The sequence below is a fragment of the Solanum tuberosum genome, unplaced genomic scaffold (assembly GCF_000226075.1).
Source record: "Solanum tuberosum cultivar DM 1-3 516 R44 unplaced genomic scaffold, SolTub_3.0 scf00910, whole genome shotgun sequence".
NCBI lineage: Eukaryota > Viridiplantae > Streptophyta > Magnoliopsida > Solanales > Solanaceae > Solanum > Solanum tuberosum.
Window position 1 is genome coordinate 35,269 of NW_006239816.1, and position 23,835 is coordinate 59,103.

Genomic DNA, 23,835 nt, shown 5'->3' on the forward strand with positions numbered 1-23,835 from the left:
TAATCTTGCAAAATAATTATCACTTATGGCTATTTAATAAAGAAAGTAGTTATAATTTAAATGAATTTAATTTGAGCAAATTTGGCAACCCAAGTCTTATTAAACCGGCCAATCCGTGTATGCCACGTAGGCGAGCACATGGATTGTGCTTCTTTAGATTCGATCTCAGCCTTACAATCTAATCTAATGGCCTTAATTAATTCATCCTTTTACTATATATATATATATATGTTATTTATTTTTTTATTTTTTATTTTTTTTAAACTCTCTATTGTTACCAACCGTCCGATCAAATGATCGGACGGGCCAAATTAAATCCCCAGTTTTCATCTTTTCCCAACTAGTACAACCCATCAGCAACACTTTTCTTTTTCCCAGAACTTCCTCCTTCCCCATACGCTTTCTCTTCCCAAAAATCGCCCATTTCCCATCAAACTCTTTTCCTCTCCTCTCCCATCGATCCATTCTAGACTCCTTCATAATTTCGTATTGGTCAAGAATGACGTATTGTCACGACCCGAGAGCATCCCCAAGTCGTAACATGCGTATTCGACCTCTCGGAGGTCTCATACAAGCCCTTAGCATTCATCACATTAGATATGTAAAATAGTGCGGAATTAAAAACTCTTTAAATAAAATCCCATAAGACTCAAAGGTCACTTTTAAAACATCATTCAAAAGTACACAAGCGGAATACTAAGTCTCTTAGCCATCTTAGACATAAACATGAAAACATACTAGGGGCACGGCCCTTTACAATCAAAAGAAGTCTATTAAGTCTATTACAAGAACCTTATTATAAACTAGAATAGAAAACTCTTGTCCTCGACATATGAGGACATACCACAAGATCTTGGAAGAACTTCAAGTTCCAAGCTTACTATGGAACCCGCTCACTTTCCGGAACCTACACTAGTAGAAAATAGAGAAATATGGAATTAGCACAATTAAGTACTAAGTATGATGACCATGCAAAAACATGCTAAAAAGGACCTTTATTTGAAATATATGCTTTCATGCCATTTTTGATAAAACCTTCATATCACAATTATAAGAGACACATTTCACGTCATCATCCACATATAAGACAATACCCACATAATAGACATACTCAACTAGTACCAATGTACAATACATGAACATAATCGACAAGTAAGCCTTTTCATCATTTCATGACCTCTATCTCAAGTTACCCAAAGCCACACTTATGTGAAACATGAAGTGACCGCCCATACAATCTCTTTATATACACCTAAGTGTTCCTAAGGGTTACCATAGATAAGGAATGTACCATTACAATATAACATACTAAATCAAAATTCTTTAATGAACCACTTTAAGAGACATTTAAGCATTTAGGGGACTTCCACTTAATAGTCATTTAGACTTAGGGAACTCACTTTAGCATCTTCTAGGCCTACTCGTGCAATGTGTAGATAGCATCCCATACTACCACCTACACTTTGTAGAACCTATCCAATAACTAGAGTGCACATCCCACATGATGGGAATAGGCATAACCGACATAGACCATACTAGCTAGGCATGGAATCCGGAGTCTACCCTACTCCGTGGAAGGTGTTCTACTTGCCAAAGGTAGAACTAATAATCAACCCATGTAGGCACATGGTTTAGGGGATGTCCAAGGAAGTTCATTGTGCCTAATCTCATACTCAACTAGGCCACCTTCCTAACCACATCCACTCGGTGCTAGCCTTGTTTCCCATAGAGTATTCAATCACATATGTACTTAGAGAAAGTTCCTTTTCTAGTTCAACCAACTCATAGTACCTCTTCCCAAGAAAGGCCCCATTTCTTAGTCATGGCCAATCAAGGTTCATAAGGATAGCTCATTTAACTTTCTTAGATAAGGATTCCCATGCTGTTCCGGCTCTATCCATCTCTAAGTCTATCATTTCACTCAAGAAGGGAACATCGCCCTAAGGCCCATCCTTCAAGGTTATACAATTACTTAGGAAAGCTAGACTTATGAAAGGGCACCATTTCTTAGTTTTGCCGATTCAAGTCTTGGCCTAGAATTCCTCTTTTAGCATTTATAGAAAGGGCACCATTTCTTAGTTCTAGCCCACTTCACACATTCATGCATTCAAGACTTTAAGTAACAAAGAGGGACACTTTAGTCTACCAACCAAGTCACAACATTTTCATTTAAGGATACTTCATAATCCAACATCATTTCATATATACATCATGAGAAATCATACTTTAACTCACAATGCTATCCACTTTACATAGGATCATCACAAGATCACATAAAACTCATTCACACCATTCCTTCACATATAGCTTCACATAAAACTTTACATATAGCCTCATATGTGTATAATAATACAACAATATAATAACATTCACATAATGCCCTTCATCGCCTCAATTCACAATAATACGACAAATAACCACCTCCACCAAAGGTGGATCAAACCAACCAATAACAATTATATCAATACTAAGAGATTAAGCCATCTTACCATTTCTCCAAAGCCATAACCAACATTACTCAATTCCCTACTAATTCAACATTTTTCATAAAATAGGTCAACTTACCCTTTTCCAAAGCCACAATCACCATTCCTCAACTCTCCAATAATTCACAATAGATAAGCATAGCTAATAATAAAAATCAACTATTCAACTCCATTTAAGCATAATTCTATCATCATTCAATCATAAACAATAACCCCACTTCATAAGCCAACTTTTGGAAATTTGCAAAGACATGGGTTCATGGAATTTCCTTTCTTAAAACCATCAATAATAACATAAATTATCATTAAAAACATTTAATGCAAGAACCCATGCTAGTTGGTGGATTCAACCTACCAACAACAATCGTCACATATGGACATTTAAAGAGAACATACTTTCAATCACACTACAATAACACTTTGTACAAGATCACCTTATAACCATAAGAATACCTTCACATAGTACTATAACACTTCATAACTTGATAACACTTTTAATTCAATAGATAATGCCTTCAAGGCCATATTCATAATACAATCCATAATTAAACACCTCCACCATAAGTGGATCAAACCAAGCAAGAACAATTATGTCAATAATATGAGATTAAATCAACTTACCATCCTCCAAAGCCATCCTCAACATTAATCAATAGATATAGAAAATCATAAACATCAACAATATCACAATCCATCATTTAAAACCATTTAATGCAAGAACCCTTGAGTAGAGTAAGAAATAGAAGTTTTTCATAACTTTTGAGAATTGAAAACCCTTTGAAATTGGTTCTAAAGCGAAAACTAGCTTTAGATAAAGAGCCACCATACCTTAGTATTGAGAAAACCCACGAAAATTGATGCAAGAAACCTTCTTCTTCTCTTCCTTCACTCAAGAACCCTAACCCTTACTCTTTTAAAAATGGAACAAAATGATCCACAATCAGCCTAACACAATAATATAACCTCAAAAGAAAAGATTTGTGAAAAGACCAAAATGCCCTTAAATTTCCGGACGGACTCCTTGCCAACTGCCCAACTTTCAAAGGGCATAACTCACTCATACGAACTCGAAATCGAGCAAACTCGGTGGCGTTGGAAAGATCGTTCCAAGGGCTTTCCAAACATAACTGGAAATACTCTTGCATCATCCTGAGCTAGGAGTTATGACTGCTCAAAGTTGGCCAAAAACTCACTAATTTCCACACTTGGCCGAATTTCCAGATTTTGAACTTTTTTTTTCCAAAAGTGACTACTTCCAATTTATGCTTAAACTTTAAAAATTCATACGTTAGGCTCTAGTTTCACCTATCTATTTTTAGGGTCGCTACACGTATTTTGGTTCATAAAAAATGATGAAGTCTAAACACAAAAGTAATCTCATATTTATGCATTAGTTCCCTGTTGAAAACCTTGACTTCAAGTTACTTGTTTCCTTTAGTTTAGCATCGCAGCTCATCGTAGAATCTGTCATTGATCGTTAGTATGATTAAAACAAAATCTTAAAGTTTAGATTTAAATTTTTATCTTCCATTATAGTTAAAATTTAGTCCGTGTCTTTCTTTAAACCTCCTTGTATTTGCTCGCATATAAGAAGGCTTAGCATTAACCGGTTATTATGATCAAGTCATGGTGTAATAACTTAAGTTAGATTCATATTCTACTTCATGTTTAAGATAGTTGTATCCATTCTTTGACTAAGTGATTCAATTTGATTCTCTATTCTTTCAGTCTCTGTTTTCAATTTTCAAAATGAGCCAATGATATCTTTTTGTGATCTGCCTAAATTAATAAACACGACTGTATGTATGTGTTAATTTAGCTTGAGCATGTAGCGGAAATGTATGGCATGAGAGGTCAAGTACTGGGAACATTTGATCTCTTCTTTGGTTTTATATCACCTCCCTATGGAGACTCTCTATCACTTCCCTTTTAAAATGACAAATGATAACTTCTTATCTTCCCATGAATTCTTCCTTCTTCCAAAGTTATTAGTTAAGTTGGTTTAAATTTGGAATTCTCTCAAACCATTCCTATAAGTATACCTTGTGTGATTTATGTTCCATCTTATCATTGGCATCCTGGTTTCTTTCAATTAGGAATTTAGTACGAATGTCCTCCTCAATTACTTACTATATTCATGCAATTTAACCGGTAACATGTGTTATGCTAATTATTTTCTTTTCTTTATTTCACATGTACACTTGGGAGCGCATTTGGAGTTATGATACGACTCCATTTATCTGCCCAAATCAGATTTGTGCTCGCCTACATTATCGCTTGTGTCTAGCAACCTTCATCGCGTCAATAGTGCCCTACACTTCCTCCCCACTTCAAATTTCACGTGTTTTATATATACATATATGTGTTGCTATTTTGACTAACATATTTCCACATTAATGTTTTATATTTATATTTATGCTTGCTTTATTTCTGGGTTTATAGAAACCTATTGAGAGCGATAGTAAGACGTAGTCGTTCGTCTCCACCCCTTTAGATATTTAGTTTATTATAGTTATTTAATTTAGAATAAAATTTTTCCAACTAAGTTTATTTGTTACTTAGACGCATTTTTGCAATCATGAGCACATGTTTTTTTAAAAGTAGTTCTTGTTTGGGATTAATATTTTCAAATGTTGTGGATTTATTTTCAGATTTTGCTTTCATAAACAAGTGTTTAGGATATAAGTATAGCAACTTAAAATTTATTTTGGGTCTCAAAAGTGCAGCGCTTCGAGGTTGAAAAGTGTTGAATTTTAAGCTCAAAAGGTGCAGTTTTTGAGTGTGAAACTGCAGGTTTTTTTTTGGTCCAATACACAACCCTCTTATAGGCTTTAAAGTGTGAGATTTCAGCTAAAATGCAGATTTTTTAGAGGTAAAAACTGTTGCTTTAAACAACCCCAGCAGTGCAGATTTTTAGTGCAAAATATATATATATTTTTTGGAACAAAAATGCTATGTCGTGAGAGCTTTATGATGTGGTGTCTTGAGTTCAAAGTGATGTACTTTGGTGCATTTTTTTTTTTTTTAAGTTTAAAAGCATCACGTTTTAAGGGCTTTAAAGTATAGCGAGTTAAGTATTAAAGGTACAACCTTGAAGACAAGAACACAAATGTATTAGAACGTATAAATGAGAAATGTTTTGTACAAATATTGATTTATTTAGAGTAAAACATGCAGCACTTTGAGAGGACTTTAAATAGGCAGCTTTAAGAGATGAAGATGTAGTTTTTCAAATAAAATAAAACACCCTTCTTTTTCTAGTCAAGCATGTGTGTTACATATGCCAAATTTGGCTTCCTTAGCCCTAAAAACTTTTTGTTACATTAGCTTTTTCATGAAAAAGAATCTCTAAAATCATAGTAGACATAGTTTCACCTTTGAGATCCCTTTTCTCAATCCCTCTTTTTTAAGTCTAATTTATATTCCGCTGGATGTTAGATTTTTCTTAAATCTTTTTAGTCCTCTTTTAATTAATCTAATTTTGGTCGGTTAACGATTTTTAAACAAACCCTTTTTAAAATAAAAGAGCTTTCAATCTCTCTCCCTTAGGATAATTAGGATCCCTTACCTAGAATTATATAAGTTTTAGTAGACCCTTAATAGGAGTTAACCTTAACATTATTTTGTCCAATATCTAGATGCCCTAATTCTTCATCTTTGAAATAATTAAGAAATTTTAGACCCTTCGAGACTATAGGTGGAGGAGTGATGAGTTGGGGTGGGTAACCAATATCTAGGCCCATTTTATTTTAATTTCTTACATCAACTCATTTCAAAAAAAAAAAAAATATATATATATATATATAAAAAAAAAATATATATATATATATATATATATATATATATATTATTTCAAGATTTTAGATATGCTAACAGGTTCGAAATACAAGGTACATACATATATATGTCATATGCGAAAAGGTACAAATCCTTTAATTTTAATTTTCTCTATACGTAACTCATTATTTTGTTACACTTCATATTATTTTTTTTCTCATATCTACTATCTCTTTTACTAATATTATTTATTTATTTTTATAATTTATAAATCCCTACACTTAAAGATATATATTAATTTACTACATATAATCTATCGTCAATCTGTCCATACGTGTAAATAAATAATAAGTGTTCACATGTTTACACAACTTACATGTATATACTACACTTTATAATAAACATATTTAAGATCACAAACCTTTATATAATATTTTAACATTTTATTTTATTTTATTTTAGAAAACTTCATTCTATATATTTTCATTCAAATCACACATCACATATTACTACATATTTACATTCAACTACTATCTTATTTTTCACGACATAATAAGACGACATATTTTCGCAAATTCAATATCTATATATTTTAGGATAATTTTATTATGATACAACTATATATATTTTACATATGAATATATCGTATATTTAAGTGCATTTATCTGTGTATTATTTTACAATACTACTATTAAATCTATTTTATAAGATATATATATATATGTCGTACCTTGTATTACACTCCTTTTAAACTAACTAATTAACTTATCATCGATTTTTAAAGCAAATAAACAAACAAGTTTTCCAAATTATATTTTCCTAAATTGAGTTTTAAGGACTATCTTCGGATAGGCTCTGAGGGGTGCTTAACACCTTCCCCTCGAGTAACCAAAACCCTTACTTAGAATCTCACTGGTTTCGCAAATCAAAACAGAGTTTACATTTACATATTTATATAAAAAATGGTTTTCCTAATATTTTCCATAAAATTTAGGTGGCGACTCTAAAACAAACAAAACAATTTTTCCAAAAATCAGAGTGTCAGCCATATTATGTTGTGAACTGTTTCGGCTAGTTCGAAATGGGGTGCGACACCAGGGTCGTCCTATACCTTGCCGGGGGTATAGAACCCAAACTACTAAGTGGATCCACTAGTCTATGCTAAAAAGCACTAATGAATCATCTAAAAAGTATGACCCTTTTCTACCCATGATGGCTACATGGTTTATGGCGGCTCGGAGTTCTCTTAACTCTCCCCATATCGGTGCTTAATACTACCCCCAAAATATACTAGCTCTTTATGTTTTAAAAACATAACTTCTTTCTGTGGTTTGAGATAATTGCTCAAAACTTAGCTCAAAGACTATCTTGAAAATCTCAGTTTCCCTTCTTGCTTAATTGTGAAAACACTTACTCTCTTCTGAAAACTAGCTCAAAGGCTTTTTGGAAATCAAAGTTTCCCTTCTTGCTTAACTGTGAAAGCATTTACTCTTTTCTGAAAACTAGCTCAAAGGCTCTTTGGAAATCAAAGTTTCCTTACTTGTTTAAATGTGAAAATATTTTAAACTCTTTGGGAATACATAGTCCCCGTATACTTTTGAAGAAATGTACTTCAACTTAACTCTTTACTGAACTCAAAACTAAAGTCTTAAAACAAAGTTAAATCATTTGTAAAAGACTTTTGGAAGACTCTATGAACTTCTCTTGACTTGACTCTTTACTTCTCTTAACTTGACTCTTAAATTTCCTTGAATTGAATTATGAATTCAAGGATTGTGATTTGTGATAGGAAAGATCTCATTATGTTTAGGAGTGTTTTAGATAGATAAATATGAGAAATGATCAACAAATCACTGCCTGAAAGCAAGTCTGCGACCAGTGGCGGACCCAGGATTTTAGTTTAGGGGGTTCGAAAAATAAAAGTATAAACATGTAAATAAGCCAACAAAAAAAAAATTCAAGGAAGTAGTAGTATATAGTTTATACGTACAAAAAGTTAGTTTCGTTACAAGAAATCCGAAACTAACATAAGTGATTACAGTGAAACAAAAAGTTAGCCCTTTAAAATATGTCAAATCAACAATAGAATATTATGGGAGATGATTTTAATATTTGAGTTTTGAGTGTTGGGAAGAACAAGAAAGTGATTTAGGGATTTGGAAAGTGAAAAAGTTATTAGCTTTTAGGAATGGGAGTATGGGACCCTTGAATTTTTTGGGTTTAACACCACATTTTAGCACTTTTTATTAAAAAAAAAAACTAAAAAACACATGAAAATCGGAACTGGAACTTAAAAAAAAAAAAAAAAACTGAAAGAAAAAAACTAAAAAATAACGCTAACCCAGGGATTCGATCCCTGGACGTCAGGCTTAATATTGAAGGGAGCTGCCGCTGGGCTATCTCCTTCACCTTGTCATTAAGGGGGTTCAAAATATATATATCCACATAAATCCAAAAAATTCACCTTATATATACAGTGTAATTTTTTATTGAGTGGGTTCGGGTGAACCCCCTGGACAACACGTGGGTCCGCCCCTGTCTGCGACGATGAGATGTATTTAAACACTTGGTCGCGAAATAAATTTTAAGGCAAAACAGTCTGTGACCGCTCCACGACACGAAGACAATTTTTTTCAATCCTGAGGAAACAGGTCTGCGTCGCGGACCTAGTACCCAAATTTGCCCGACCTTTTTCTTCTTCGTTTTCTTGCCCCAATTCACCTAGATTCAATTTTTTTTCTCTCCATATCTCTTTAGATTCAGATACCCACAGCATATGCACAAGAATATAACTCAAAGCAACTCTAATAATCGATCTTAAACTCTCAAAAACTCCCTCAATCTCATCCCAAATTCAAGAACGAAAGCAATTCAAGAATACAACTCAAGAACATCAAATTCTCAATCTTTTTAGGACGAAATTACACTGAATAAAACATGTTTGGCGCGTGGGTGAACGAACCTAACGCTATGTGAACTCACATACCTCGTAGGGATCACCCCTTGATGAAATCCACAAGCGATTCTTGAAGATCTTGACAATTCTTGCTATTTCTCCTCTTTTTTCTTCTTCTTTTTTCTTCTCTCAAAACCCTAACTCAAATCCCAAAAGCGTAAACTGAATTCAATCAGTTTAGACCTAAAGATAATTAACAAAAATGTAATTAACTAATTGAGTATGGAAAAGACCAAAATACCCTTCTAGAATCTGGATTGGACTTTCCTTATCCAAATAGCCCAACTTCCAAAGGGCATATCTCACTCATATTAACTCAGAATCGCGCAAACTTGGCGGCGTTGGAAAGATAATTCAACGATCTTTCCTATGGTATCTGGAAGCACACCTAAATCATCCTGATCTAGGAGTTATGGTCATTTGAAGTTGACAAAAAACTCAAACTTAACGTAACTTAACAAATTTCCAGATTTTCATTCTTTCCAAAAACAACTCTTTCTAATTCTAGCTCTTCTAGTTCTTTCAAATAGCGAGGTGTTACAATATCTCCCCCCTTGGAACATTCATCCTTGAATGAGATTACTCTTACTAGGCTAAGGGTGTAACATCTAACATTCAACTCAAACACCCAACAAGCAATGCAAATACAACATGCCAACTTATAAATTAAAGAGTACTAAGAAGAGAATTAGTACCTTGATCTGGAATTTCTCTGGATTCGAAGAGATGTGGATATCTCTTTTTCATATATTCCTCTGCTGCCCAATTAACTTCCTCAACAAATTGGTTCCTCCAAAGAACTTTGACTGATGCTACCTCTTTTGTTCTCAACTTGCGAACTTGGCGATCTAAAATCTGAACCGGAATCTCTTCATAAGATAAGATATCATTGATCCCAATATCTTCAGTTGGTATGATAAGTGAAGTATCTCTCATGCACTTCTTCAACATGGAAATGTGAATTACCGGATGAACCGCTGCTAACTCTTGTGGTAGTTCTAACTCATAACCTACCTTTCCAACCCTTTTTGATATCCGGTCAGGACTAATATACCAGGGGCTAAGTTTCCCCTTCTTACCAAATCTCATAACACCCTTCATGGGTGAAACTTTCAAGTAAACCAAATCATCTACTTCGAACTCTAACTTTCTTCTCCTAACATCAGTGTAGGATTTCTGATGACTCAGCGTCGTTTTCAACTTCTTTTGAAGACTTTTATTTTCTCCATAACTTGATGAACTAAGTCTGGTCCTATTAACCCAGTTTCACCTACTTCAAACCATCCGATAGGAGATCTGCATATTCTCCTATAAAGAGCTTCGTAAGGAGCCATCTGGATGCTAGAATGGTAACTATTGTTGTAAACAGACTCAATGAGAGGTAGGTAATCATCCCAATTACCCTTGAAATCAATCACACAATCTACCTTGATACCTTAAAACACCATCTCCCCCTTGTTCGAAAGCCATCACTTTTTGCTTATGAACACTTGCCTTTAATTCAAGCAATAAAGTATATTGGTCTTTCTTCTCTTTTACTTCTGACACTAATGATGATTCAGCCCCATTCAGCACCACTACTCTTCCTTCTGTGGAATCCATTAGTCGAACTCCTAGTCATGCAAGTCTATGCACCTCTTTTGCTAACTCTTTCTTATCTTCCTCAAATTGGGTGGTACTACCCATAGACAATTTACTCAAGACATCAGCAACAACATTAGCCTTACCTAGGTGATAAAGAATACTCATGTCATAATCTTTCAGTAACTCTAACCACCTCCTTTGTCTGAGATTAAGTTATTTCTGACTAAACACGTACTACAGACTCTTGTGATCGGTGAACACATCCACATGAACACCATAAAGATAATGACACCATATTTTCAAAGTAAATACTATGGCAACCAACTCGAGGTCATGGGTTGGGTAGTTTCTCTCGTGAACCTTCAATTGTCTAGAGGCATAAACTATAATTTTGTCATTCTGCATTAATACACAACCCAAACCAACTGTAGACGCATCACAATAAACAACAAAGTCTTGCGTACCTTCTGGTAAGGTCAATACTGGGGCAGTAGTCAACCTCTTTTTCAATTCCTGAAAGTTTTTCTCACAAACTTCAGACCATTGAAACTTCATTGTCTTCTGAGTCAACTTCGTCAAAGGGGATGAAATAGATGACAACCCCTCTACGAACCTTCTATAATAGCCAGCCAAACCCAAGAAACTCCTAATGTCAGTTCGAGACGTGGGTCTAGGCAAATTCTGCACTGCCTCTATTTTCTGAGTATCAACTTTAATTCCCTCTCCAGACACAATGTGGCCTAAGAATGCCACAGACTCAAGCCAAAATTCACACTTAGAGAACTTGGCATATAACTCTCTATCTTTTAGAGTCTGGAGAACTATTCTGAGATGACTAGCATGATCTTCTTCATTTCTCAAATAGATTAGTATGTCATCAATGAAGACGATAACAAACATATCTAAATAAGGTTTGAATGCTATATTCATAAGGTCCATGAATGTCATAGGCGCATTGGTCAAACCAAAGGACATAACCAAGAACTCATAATGACCATAACGGGTTCTGAAAGCTGTCTTTGGAATATCACATTCCCTCACTCTTAACTGATGGTAGCCAAATCTGAGGTCTATCTTAGAGAAACAGGTAGCACCCTGAAGCTGATCGAAAAGATCATCAATTCTTGGAAGAGGACACTTATTCTTGATGGTAACCTTTTCAAATGGCGGTAATCTATACACATCCTAAGGGAACCATCCTTCTTCCTCAGAAACAAGAACGGAGCGCCCCAAGGTGAGACACTTAGTCGAATAAAACTCTTATCTAGGAGATCTTTCCACTGCTCTTTCAACTATTTTAACTCTGTTGGTGCCATTCTATATAGCAAAATAGAGATAGGACGAGTATCAGGAATAATATCTATACCGAAGTCTATTTCTCTCTCAGGAGGGACTCTGAGAAGATCATCTGAAAAGACTTCTGAAAACTCTTTTACTACTGAAACTGACTGAATATGAGGTATCTCAACACTAGAGTCATTAACTCTAACCAAGTCATAGACACACCCCTTGGAAACTAACTTTCTTGCCTTAAGGTACGAAATAAAATAACTCTTAGGCACTGCTAAACTGCTTTTCCACTCTAAGACTGGCTCATTTGGAAACTGAAACTTGACAACCTGAGTTCTACAATATATTGATTCATAAAATGCATGAAGTCTGTCCATACCTAGAATGACATCAAAATCTACCATGTCTAACTCAACTATGGCAGCCATAGTACTCTTGTGATTGACGAAAAATGGGAAAATCACGATAGACTCTCTCTGCTAGAATAGACTCACCAACAGGTGTAGAAACACTGAAGGGCTCACTAAGTTGCTCAGGAAGAACATTAAAATTAATCGCAACATACGGAGTTACAAAGGATAAACTCGCTCCTGGATCTAGCAAAGCATAACCATTAAAGTTAAAGACTTTGATCATACCAGTGACAACATCTGGAGAGTTCTCTTGCTCTTGTCGACTAGTGATCGCATAAAGGTTATTTGTTCCTCCGCCAGTACCGGATGTAGCTCCTCTACGTGCAGCCCTGTCTGGTGGGGAAACTGAAGAAGACTAGGCTTTATTTCCCCCATTACCATTACCTTGCTTGTTCTTTGGACACTCTCGCATAAAATGACCATTCTAGCCACACTTGAAACATCCAGTGGAGCCATAACGATACATCCCTGAGTGGATCCTACCACACTTAGCACATGTAGGAATCTTAGTACCCCCTTGTGCCTTACTACCTTGCCAATGCGCAGGTCCAGATTTTCATTCTTTCCAAAAACAACTCTTTCTAGTTCTTTCAAATAGCAGGGTGTTACATAAACATAATGAAAGTAAATTGAATTCAGACACCACAATAGGTCTTCAAAGCAGATTCACATTGCAAGTCTTCTTCCGTGTAGCTAAAAGTAAGGAACTCAAGATGATTATATGGCTTAAAGAGTAAAGGGTGGTCTTCATCTACCAATTCTTCTGGTGCCTTTATCGTAAATCCATCTTTAGGTGTTGAAAACAAAGCAACTGAGTACCTTGTCTCATTTTCTCTCATCAACACTCTATGATATGGTAAATGTATCCTACCATTTGTCCAAGCCTACGTATAAAAACAACCCTTTATAGTCCAAATTGAAAGATTTAAAAAAAAAATGATAAGTACGTTTGAACTTCTATACATTGACAATATAAAAGATTTTTTAAAAATCAAGTCATCCGAAAAAATAGTTATACATAATCGCCCATAAAAATAAGACATGTTAGATGTCATAATTGGTTAAAATAAATTGATATTATAATTTGTCCTTTTTTATATTATGTGGCAGAGAAAATTATACTACACATATAGCTTAAAATTATTAAATATTAAATCTTGAATACATTTAATAAAATCTCTAATTTCTCAATAGTATATATCGAGTGGTCAGTAGTATTGTTTTTATTTTATTCATAAGGAAAATAAAAGCAGAGGTAAAGAAATCGTTCTTAATGTTGGAATAGCTTACATGTAGTGAGTCTCCAATCATGATAGTAATTGTGCCTGGTGTAGGATTAATATTTTTCCACTGTCCATCTTTGATCAAAACTTGAAGACCATTTGCCTGATTTTGGTATAGTATAGTAAGAATTTTCTTGTCTGTGTGAGCACTTAGTCCAATTTCAGTCTCACTGCTTTGAGGTGTTTTATACTTGATCAATCGAAGAAGGTAGTTTGTTGAATTCAAATGCTCATCCATGTACTTTTCCACCCCTAAAATCTCCACAATCATCCTCTTTATTGTTTGGTCTAACTCTGATAATTGCTCTGAGTATGACTGAATAATTTTACTGCAAGCACATATAAAAATAAAATAAAAACAACAACAATAATAATAATAATAATATGCATGTATTTTTGTTACCAGATACACAAAAATAAGAAGAGAGGTGAGTGATATTGGAGAATGAGGCTAGCGAGATTCGTATGTATCCAAATACATGTGAATATATCCTACTAGATACACACTAGATACATGCATTTGTATGTATTTGGAGTGATTCACATGTATCCAGGATGAGAGAGTGCCAAGCAAAATGGGAGAGAGGCAAGCGAGATTTGCTATATATCTCAGATACATATTAATCCACTTGTATATAATGTATCTAGAACAAATTATACCTAAATTTGACCTCATGTATCCAAGATACATGTATCTGGATGTATCTGAAGGCACCAAAATCTTATAAGATATGTAATATTAAAAACTAGAGAATATCTAAAGAATTAACTCCTAAACTAGTGAAATTTACTTAAGTTCCCTTAAATCACTAAACAGCCTATTAGGCTAATGAATGCATCCGGCCGTATATTGTTGTTGCCATTTGAAGAATTGTGACATTGGGTCCTTAAGGAAGTATATTAATTAATATTTAAATTGAGTTTTTATCGATTGTGGTTGGAATTGTGGCATTTGTATGAGTCTAATCTTTTACAATCGAAAATTTAATCAAAAGATTAGACTCATACAAATGTCAAGCTAACATTGCAATTCAATAATAAACTAAGGATTAAACAGCTCATTCGTATGAAAACAACAAACTCGGAAATATGATTATATTGGACCGAGGAAGACTTTACCGCAGTAAAATTTGAATGTCACTAAAGTGAGTGAAATATCATTTCATCAATCTGAAAGAAATTATTATCTTTTTCTATTTTTCAACGGTAATTGCAAGTATTTTCATAGGCAATTCTTAAAAGTTAACACTAAATTATTCATTTTGCTTCTCACATTAAACATTAAAAACTAAATTAGAGCTTACAAAAATTAAATTCCTTAGATACATAAAAAAAAATAATATTAAATCATCATCTAGAACAACATTTTATTGTGTTCATTATACAAAAAAAGCGGCATAAGGGTCAACTACTCGGCTAGAAGCCTGGAATATAAAAAAAAAAAATTAAAATCAAATAAGTTCTATTTTGGGAAAAAACTACTTATTCGAGGAAAATACAAAAATACATGATAGGAGTGTAAAAATATATCGAAACTAAAACTTGTAATGTTGATGTAATTTATATATTTACTATAAGTAATAAAGTTGATATCGATATTTCGCTATCATGCAAAGCGTGGACAAATTAATTAGTATTATTCACCATATCAGTACTGCAGTACATAAATACAAGTATATACTCACAAGGAGTATACATATTTATTGTATTAGTAAACTAATCAATTAAATTAAATTCAGACACCACAATAAGTCTTCAAAGCAGATTCACATTTCATGACTTCTTCAATGTAGCTAAAAGTAATGTATTCAAAATGAGTAAAGGGCTTATAAAGTAAAGGATGTTCTTTATCTACCAGCTCTTTTGGTGTCTTTACCATGTATTCAGCTTTAGGTATTGTAAACAAACCAACTGAGTACCTTGCTTCATTTCCTTTCATCATCACTCTATGAAATGGTGCATGGATTCGACCATTTGTCCATGCCTACATACAAAAACAATCCTTCATATATTAAAAAAAATAAACCTAAGAATTTGAAAGATAGAAAGCTAAGTACATTTAAACTTCTATACACTGACAATATAAAAAAAATCACAAGTCAAGTCATCTAAAACAATAGTTATAGATAATCGCTCATAATAAAATGATATTAATTAGTAACCTAAAGAATAAGACGTGTTAGCTATCATAACTAATTAAAATAAGTGCATATCATAATTTATTTATTTTATATTTAGTGGCGAAGCAAATTATAAAGTGTATATAGAGAATTATACTGCATATATATATATATATTATATATATATATATATATATATATATCTTGAATATCCTTGATCAAATTTTTAGCTTTACAACAATTTTTATTTTAATGAGTTGGAAGAGCTTACATGTAGTGAGTCTCCAATTAAGACAATAAATGTGTCTGGTGTAGGGTCAACATTGATCCACTGTCCATCTTTGGTCAAAACTTGAAGACCATTCACTTGATTTTGGTTTAGTATGGTAATATTGCTCTTGTCTGTGTGAGAACTTAGTCCCATTTCATTCTCACTGCTTTGAGGTGTTTTATACTTCATCAATCGAAGAAGATAGTTAGTCGAATTCATATGCTCATCCATGAAATTTTCCATCCCTAAACTCTCCAAAATCATTTTTCTTACCGTTTGGTGTCAAATGTACAAAAAAGCCCTTTAATCTGGTGGTCTGAAACATGCTACGTGGAAAATTGAAATTAAAATGTTACCAAAAAGAAAAGGGGTCATTCTTTTTTAAACAGACTAAAAATGACCTACAGAATAAATGGTGAAGATTAATGTTTTACCAGAAAGAAGTATTTCCTTGAGGCCATAGAATTTGAGTGAATTTTTCAGCTTTATGTGGGATGTTAGCATCATCAATGCCCATGCTTTCATATAGTGGAATTGAAGGGTGGTAGAATCCAACATAGCCATTGAAGGCTTTGGTTCTAATCAGGGCCGGCTCTATGTATACAAAAATAAGGCATTAGGCCTCCAATTTTAGGAGGCCTCAATTTTTTACCAAGAATAAATTATGTGTTAATTTTTTAAAGAAAAACATTAATTATTTATGATTAAAAGTATATATATATATATATATATATATATTCTTACACTCTCTCTACTAATATTCACATTATTTTCTTTTTAACTCCTTTTACACTCTCTTCTTTAAATTGTTGATAAGTTAGAGTAATATTCTGTCAAAAATATCAATTAATAGTCAAAAAGTGTTGAACAAATTGAATTGTAAATTCTTTTTCCATTTCTTCTTAGATTTTCAAGCATTACAACAACCATAGTAAAATGTGGGGTAACCAAATTATCAACTTCATCAAAGCTATGGTTCTAACTCTTATATTTATTTGAAATTTGTCAACTTATTACTTGTAGAACTATGTTAACAATTCATATAATGATTGCCCGAGTAAAATAATATTTTTCAACGTTGAATTAATAAAATCTTATTTAAAACTAATAATTGAAAAAGAAATCAAATAAATCATTTATATATAAAAGAAATATTATTAGTTTATTTAGATTTTAGGCCTCTAATTAAGATTTCGCTTTAGGCCTCCGATTACGTTGAGTCGTCCCTAGTTCTAATGCTTAAGTTTGGTTTGTGAAGGGAGATCAAAAAGCTCTTGTGAGGATTCAAAAATGGATTTTCTAAGATGTATTGGAATTTTATCAAAGGAAGCTTCAAAACAACCATATTCTACTAGTGCTTTGTGGACTTGGCTTTTCACTTGATTCCATACAAGTGTGTGGCTTTAGGTCTTCCTGAGAAAAGTCTATTTTTGGAAGTTTGATGTTTTTAGAATCCATATTTTCTTGAAAAATAGATTTTTGTTGTATGATTGTTATGCTTAATTCCATGCATGTAGCTAAACCTATTTAAAGAATTTGGAATAAGACAATGCTTAAATGTGGTGTATAAAGGTATCAAAACTTATTTGAATTTTAATTTCATAAATTGTAATCGAAATTTTTCATATTCAATTCCAACTGCTTAAACGCCCAACCCTATTCTTAGGTGGGCTTGTAAGGATATCAAAAGATTGAATAAGCTAAAGTACTATGTTTATTTAAAAATATTACTAAAATTAGATTTTTCTAATTGATTGATTCTTTACTCTGATTTCAAATTATGTTTTAGTTATATAATCTCTTTTTATCTAATGATATATCTATACTGGCAACACTATTCAGTTGTTGAAGAAGCCTATTCTTCACTTTTAAAGAATGAAATGGGAAAAGATAAAAGTATTGTGAAAGTAAACAAGTGAATAAAAGTGATTATTCATTCTTTATCTCTTTTACTCTTTTCTAATGAAAAGAAAAATTCTTGAAACTTCATATTTGACCCTAACTAAATTTTGTTTGGTTGCTTCTAGTTCTATAAATTCTATAATTTTTTGTCAAAAAAAATAAAACAATATTGTGAATTTCATTTTATAAATATGTCTAGATAAGTGATGAATCATGTAATTTATCAGCTCTCTAAGATATAGTATGCTGAATAAAGTGGAATATATGTGTACTGACGTTAATGTTTTTTTTTTGCAATTAATTATGTTTTAGCTTTCCTCAGAATTATTTCTAGTATTAAAAAAAAAGTTAATTATCTCACAAAATCTCATCCATTTATAGATAATTTTTAATGTACATCGGTATTAACAATATACTACTTTTAGAAACATTTATAAATGAACCATTCTATTAAAAACTTGACTATGACTTGTACCAAATATTTGGTGTGCAAAGACAAACAAACGTACCTCTACGCTTTAAAGGAAGTAGGGGACTAGTATAGCAAAAAGGACCATTCAAAATTATTTCTCTCTCGTCTTTATTTTTGTGATACCATTTAAATATATACGGAGTTTTTTTAATAAAAAAAAAAAAAAGCTTTTGAAAAGCATGGACATAAATTATAATATTCAAAAATAGGGATAATTCGTGCAAAAACTGATTTGTCACCGCAAATAAAAATTATTCTTTTGAGTTACTCCCTCCGTCCCATTTTATATAATGTACTTTGATTTGGCACAAACTTTAAGAAAAATGAAAAGACTTTTAAAACTTGTGGTCCAAAATGAATGATAGAAATTTGTGTGGTTGTAAATCATTTCATTAAGGGTAAAAAAGACATTTTATAGGCAAATTGTTACTTAAAATAGAAATGTGTCATTCTTTTTGGGACTGACTAAAAAGGAAAGTAAGCCATATAAATTGGGACAGAGGGAGTATATATTTTCGTAAGAAATCCTATGACAAAAGCAATAAAAACATTTTGGGCCCAAATTCCCACTCTTATCTTACTTCTTTAATTTCGATCAGAACAAACTCCGGCCCAATTTAATAAAGTAAGGACTAAACAGACCATTCACATGAGAACAACCACTTTGGGATATGATCCCATACTAATCAAACCTTCAGTGGATCGACTCTATTATATAAGTTAATTTCTAACTTTTATATTATATCATAAGATAAATATGCAGTTATTATTATATCGACACAAAACCTTGCTAATTGATCTTTACTGTGCTTCCTCTTTCTCTCTCAATTAAAGCTTTATATCCATAGAAAAAAGTTGCTAGATATTTTTAATTTTTTCCTATTTCGACTTCTATGAAGTTTCTTTCTTTGCTACTGACGAAATCGTTGTTTTAGACGATGCATGTGTAGAATTACTAAAATGAATTTGAATCTTCTCATGTGACTGAGATATCATTTCATCAATTTAAAGAAATTGATATTTGTTAAATATTTTTCAACTGTAATTATATGTTTTTTCACCCGCATTTGTTAAAAGTCAATATTAAACTATTTATTTTGATCTCACATTAAATATGAAAAACTAAATTAGAGCATAAAAGAAATCAAATTCCTTAGATACATCATACATGAACAATATATTAAATCATCATCATCTAGTCTAGAAAAGAAAACAATTTACTATTACGTGCAATATTTTATTGTGTTCATTATACAAATTACAAACAAGCAACATAAAAAGTAAATTACTAGGTTTGAATATAGAAAATTAAAAGAACCCAAACATAAATTACATGAAAATTCATATAATTATATCAAACACCACAAAAATCTTCAACTAAATTCTGTGATCTTCGACCACGTTGTGTGTCAAAAAACTTGATCAAATCAAGATGAACAAATGGCTTAAACTTCAATGGATGTTCTTCATCAATTAATTCTTCAGCCACTTCTATAATTTTATCATCCTTTAAAAAAGTAAATAATCCCATAGTATACCTTGTTTCACTCCCATTTATATCCATAATTACCTTATGTATTGGAGTAAGCACCCTATCATTGCTCCATCCCTATAAAAATAAAACACAAGTTCAACTTATGTATACTGATCGCGAATAAAATAATTGAGATATAAGTTGTAATATACTTACTCTGAGTGCTTCACCAGCCATGACTACAAAAGAAGATGGTGGAAACTCAAGAGTTATCCATTGAAGGTCTCGAGTTTGAACTTCCAACCCTGAAATGTGATTTTGGTATAGTATGGTTGTGAACGTTTTATCGGTATGAGGGGGAAACACCATGCTAGTTTCCTTAGTCTTTGGAGTGTTATATTTTAAATATCGAAGGAGATATGTGGTTGATTCAAGATATGATTCACAATTTTTCACGATTCCATAGCTCTCAAACAACATTCTAACAACCTTGTTGTCCAACTCCGCCACAATCTTGGAAAACATCAACGACCTCTCACTAAAACCAAAGTCATGAGCAAAGAATAGGATTCAGAATGAGTTTAGTTGGTTCAACTGAACACATTGCTTTCTAATCAAATTAAATTATATATAGGTACATGTGTCATGTCAAAGTATATATTCTGAACTCACTGAATCTAAATTTTGATATGATCGTGATATTAAATGTAACAAAGAAAATGAGAAATTATTACTAATTACCAGAAAGAGTCATTTCCTTGTGGCCACATGAGGTTGGAAAAGGTTTGAATACCTTGAGAAGTAGTTGCATAATCAATACCAAAAGCTTCATGATTAGGTAGAAATGAAATTTGGCCAACATAACCATGATAAGGCTTTTCACTAATGTTTAGTATTTTTTTGTCTAAAGGAAGTTCAAATAATTGTTGTGAATTATCTTGAAAAATGGATTTTTGAAGTTGGGGTGAAATTTTGTCATAAAGTGCTATGAAACAACCATGGTTTTCAAAGGCATGTCTAATTTCTTTACATGTAGATTCCCAAGTAGTTGTGCCTGGCCTTAATTCTTCATTGTTGAAGTCTACCACTAGTAGTTTTGGTGGAGTTGTTAGAGAACCCATAGTATATTTCTATAGTTTATTGTTTTTTTGTTCTTTTGGTTTTCCAAAGGATCTCTAATTTCTTGGTTTTATATAGGCTTCTTATAGGAAAAAAAAAACTTTATTCTTATCTTAATTATTTTAGATCATTTTAACTAAGTTACATCGAATGTGCAAGGTAATTCTGTTGTTACAATATGTTAAATTATATTTTTATGTAAAATATTTATTTATATATAAAATTAATCTTTAACTATAAAGTTGTATATATTAGATATTTTGTTTGAAGTTGAAGTTTTGTTTGGATATGCAATTGAATTTTTGAAGTTGTATTTTTTTCATTAATATGAATGAAAATCTCACAACTTATGAAAAATGTCAGCATTTCTTCAAATATTATACCGTATTATCAAATGACCAAATCATAATTCATAAATAAGATATCATAATGTCGTAAGATGCACCATTGATAAATCACATATCTCCATATTTCTTTTATAACTAAATATTTGCAGTTACAAATTTTCAAATACACATAATTTTGTTAAGATTCACTAGTCAACAATAGTAGTAACTAGTTATTCTTTAATATAATCCTATCACATGGTACATACAATTTCTTCACGTCAATCATGAGTCTGTTTTCTTTTACAAAATATAAACTTGTGAATCAAATTTTACATTTTAAGAAAATTGAAATCATGATTTGATCTCAAATAACATGTCCAAACGAAAGTTTTAAAGTTTTCAATCTCATAACCCACTATTTTCTGATCAAGTGTTCATTTATAAGACGGTATACTATATTAAACAAAATTCCATTTTTTAATAAAATGTTTACAAAATGGGTCAAAAATATTATAGACTCAGCATACAAAAATTGTACAAAATTATAAAAGGTGTTCGACAATCATATACACTATTATATGATATTATATATATATTATTACATAAATTGACTTCGTTTTCTTTCTTGCGTCTCTTCTGAAGTTTAACTCAAATCATTTCTAATTTAAATTTTGAACTCTTCTTGATGTTTAGAATTAATTTGGAACAACACCTAATTTAAATAACTAACAATTGTATTTGCCCATAATTAATTCTAAAAAGTTTCAATCTTGCTTCTATTTTCTAATTTATATTCTCTAATCAGCTGTACTCTTTCCCCCGAACCAATCAAGTAGTATACTTTTTAATTTTTTGCATGATAAAGATCTCCAAATAATTCATGTGTAAACGTCCAAATATTCATTAGGGATAGGGTGTGCTAGCTGTTGGTATGTTACGTCCTCCGTTTAACAATAGTTGTTCACTATAAGTCATCTAAACATTAAAAAATAATAGTATTTAATAGCAAGGGTAAAATAGACAAAATGGTGAATCATTCATTGATTTTATAAACTGGACAGCGTTGTTGGACATCACAAATAGTATAGTTGACAAGTAAAGGTGGACGGAGGGAGTAGGTCATTGGTTGTTTTCCACAGAGAGTTATTTACTTATTTATAGAGTACTATACTATATAATTATGATGATGATTGATGAGGAACATAATGCTAATTACATTTAACTGGTTGATCCTGACAAATTGGCTCAATTTAGGACCACAGTCCCTTTCGAACTTTTAAGAAAAAGGTTTAATTAAATTATGGCTTATGTAAGCAAAATTAATGTTATGAAGAGTACAATGTTTACTGTATATGAAACAGACTTCTCAAACTTATTTAACCATTAATTTAAAGATTAAAATCTAAGAAAATGTAATCAGTCATAACTTGGACGATATATTGATCACATAATTCAATAAAAAGAGAGGTAAAACACGAAAAATACAATATCGCTCGTGAAACAAAATGATTATTAGTGCTATAATGTATGAACACGGATTTTGGACTCCATCAATATTGATGAAAAATTATGCATATTTTTAACTAATCATGTGAAAGATTAGTTGTAAAGGATCAAAATCCATAATTAACTAGGCATCAAAGGATGTACTTTTTTCTCTTTATAATATCTACAGGGTATACATATATATCATACGTACTACTACGTAGGAGTGTATAAAATCGAACCGAAAATCGAATCAAACCACAAACTGAGTCAATTCGGAAAAAAAATCCGACTAGTGATTTGGTTTTGAAAAAAAAAAAAAACCGACTATATTTGGGTTGGGTTGGTTTTAACTAAAAAAAACCAACCCGAGACCAAACCAACCCGACATTATATATATAATTTTAAAATTTTACATACAAATATTTACGTTGATATAATTTTTAAATATTTCTTATACTTTTTCATAGTTTTTATCTTTTAATATATTATTTCAAGTTTGAAACTTAGAATTATGAATGGACCAATAAAGATTATAGTCCACAGATATTGGTAATTATAATAAAGCTTAAATCAAAATCAAATTATTACTAATGCAAAAAGAAAATCAATTCAACACTAAGAATGACAATAATATTGAATATTTGTTCTTTAGTTTTACATTGGTTTACACAATTAAAATACATAATCTAATTTTAATTTCCTTTAATATTTAGTCATGTAACTAATACTTATTAAACTTATTTTAGCATGATTTAGTACTTTTAAATTATGATCATTTTCATTATGACTTGTTAATTTGCAATATTTGTTTTACGCGATTTCATTATTATTTTTTTGTTGGATATTTTAGTGTCATTAATCATATCATATT

At 31.8% G+C, this 23,835-nt stretch overlaps 2 protein-coding genes, 1 long non-coding RNA gene and 1 pseudogene across 3 annotated transcripts; all 4 read right to left on the reverse strand.

The window, feature by feature from the left end:
• Positions 1 to 607: 607 nt before the first annotated feature.
• Positions 608 to 3,410, reverse strand: LOC107059175 (uncharacterized). The gene is made up of 2 exons (XR_001472534.1): positions 3,315 to 3,410; positions 608 to 907 (listed from the first exon to the last, which is right to left on the reverse strand). It is a non-coding gene; the product is annotated as an uncharacterized lncRNA (long non-coding RNA).
• Positions 3,411 to 13,141: 9,731 nt separating this feature from the next.
• LOC102583625 (probable 2-oxoglutarate-dependent dioxygenase AOP1.2) lies at positions 13,142 to 14,309 on the reverse strand. The gene is made up of 3 exons (XM_006367690.1): positions 14,269 to 14,309; positions 13,797 to 14,118; positions 13,142 to 13,390 (listed from the first exon to the last, which is right to left on the reverse strand). The coding sequence occupies exons 1-3, from the start codon at positions 14,307 to 14,309 to the stop codon at positions 13,142 to 13,144; spliced, it is 612 nt and encodes a 203-aa protein (XP_006367752.1).
• Positions 14,310 to 15,524: 1,215 nt separating this feature from the next.
• On the reverse strand, positions 15,525 to 17,638 carry LOC102582637 (probable 2-oxoglutarate-dependent dioxygenase AOP1; annotated as a pseudogene).
• A 2,112-nt stretch (positions 17,639 to 19,750) lies between these two features.
• On the reverse strand, positions 19,751 to 21,193 carry LOC102582973 (probable 2-oxoglutarate-dependent dioxygenase AOP1). The gene is made up of 3 exons (XM_006367688.2): positions 20,770 to 21,193; positions 20,245 to 20,566; positions 19,751 to 20,163 (listed from the first exon to the last, which is right to left on the reverse strand). The coding sequence occupies exons 1-3, from the start codon at positions 21,147 to 21,149 to the stop codon at positions 19,909 to 19,911; spliced, it is 957 nt and encodes a 318-aa protein (XP_006367750.2). The 5' UTR covers positions 21,150 to 21,193; the 3' UTR covers positions 19,751 to 19,908.
• Between the last annotated feature and the right edge of the window lie 2,642 nt (positions 21,194 to 23,835).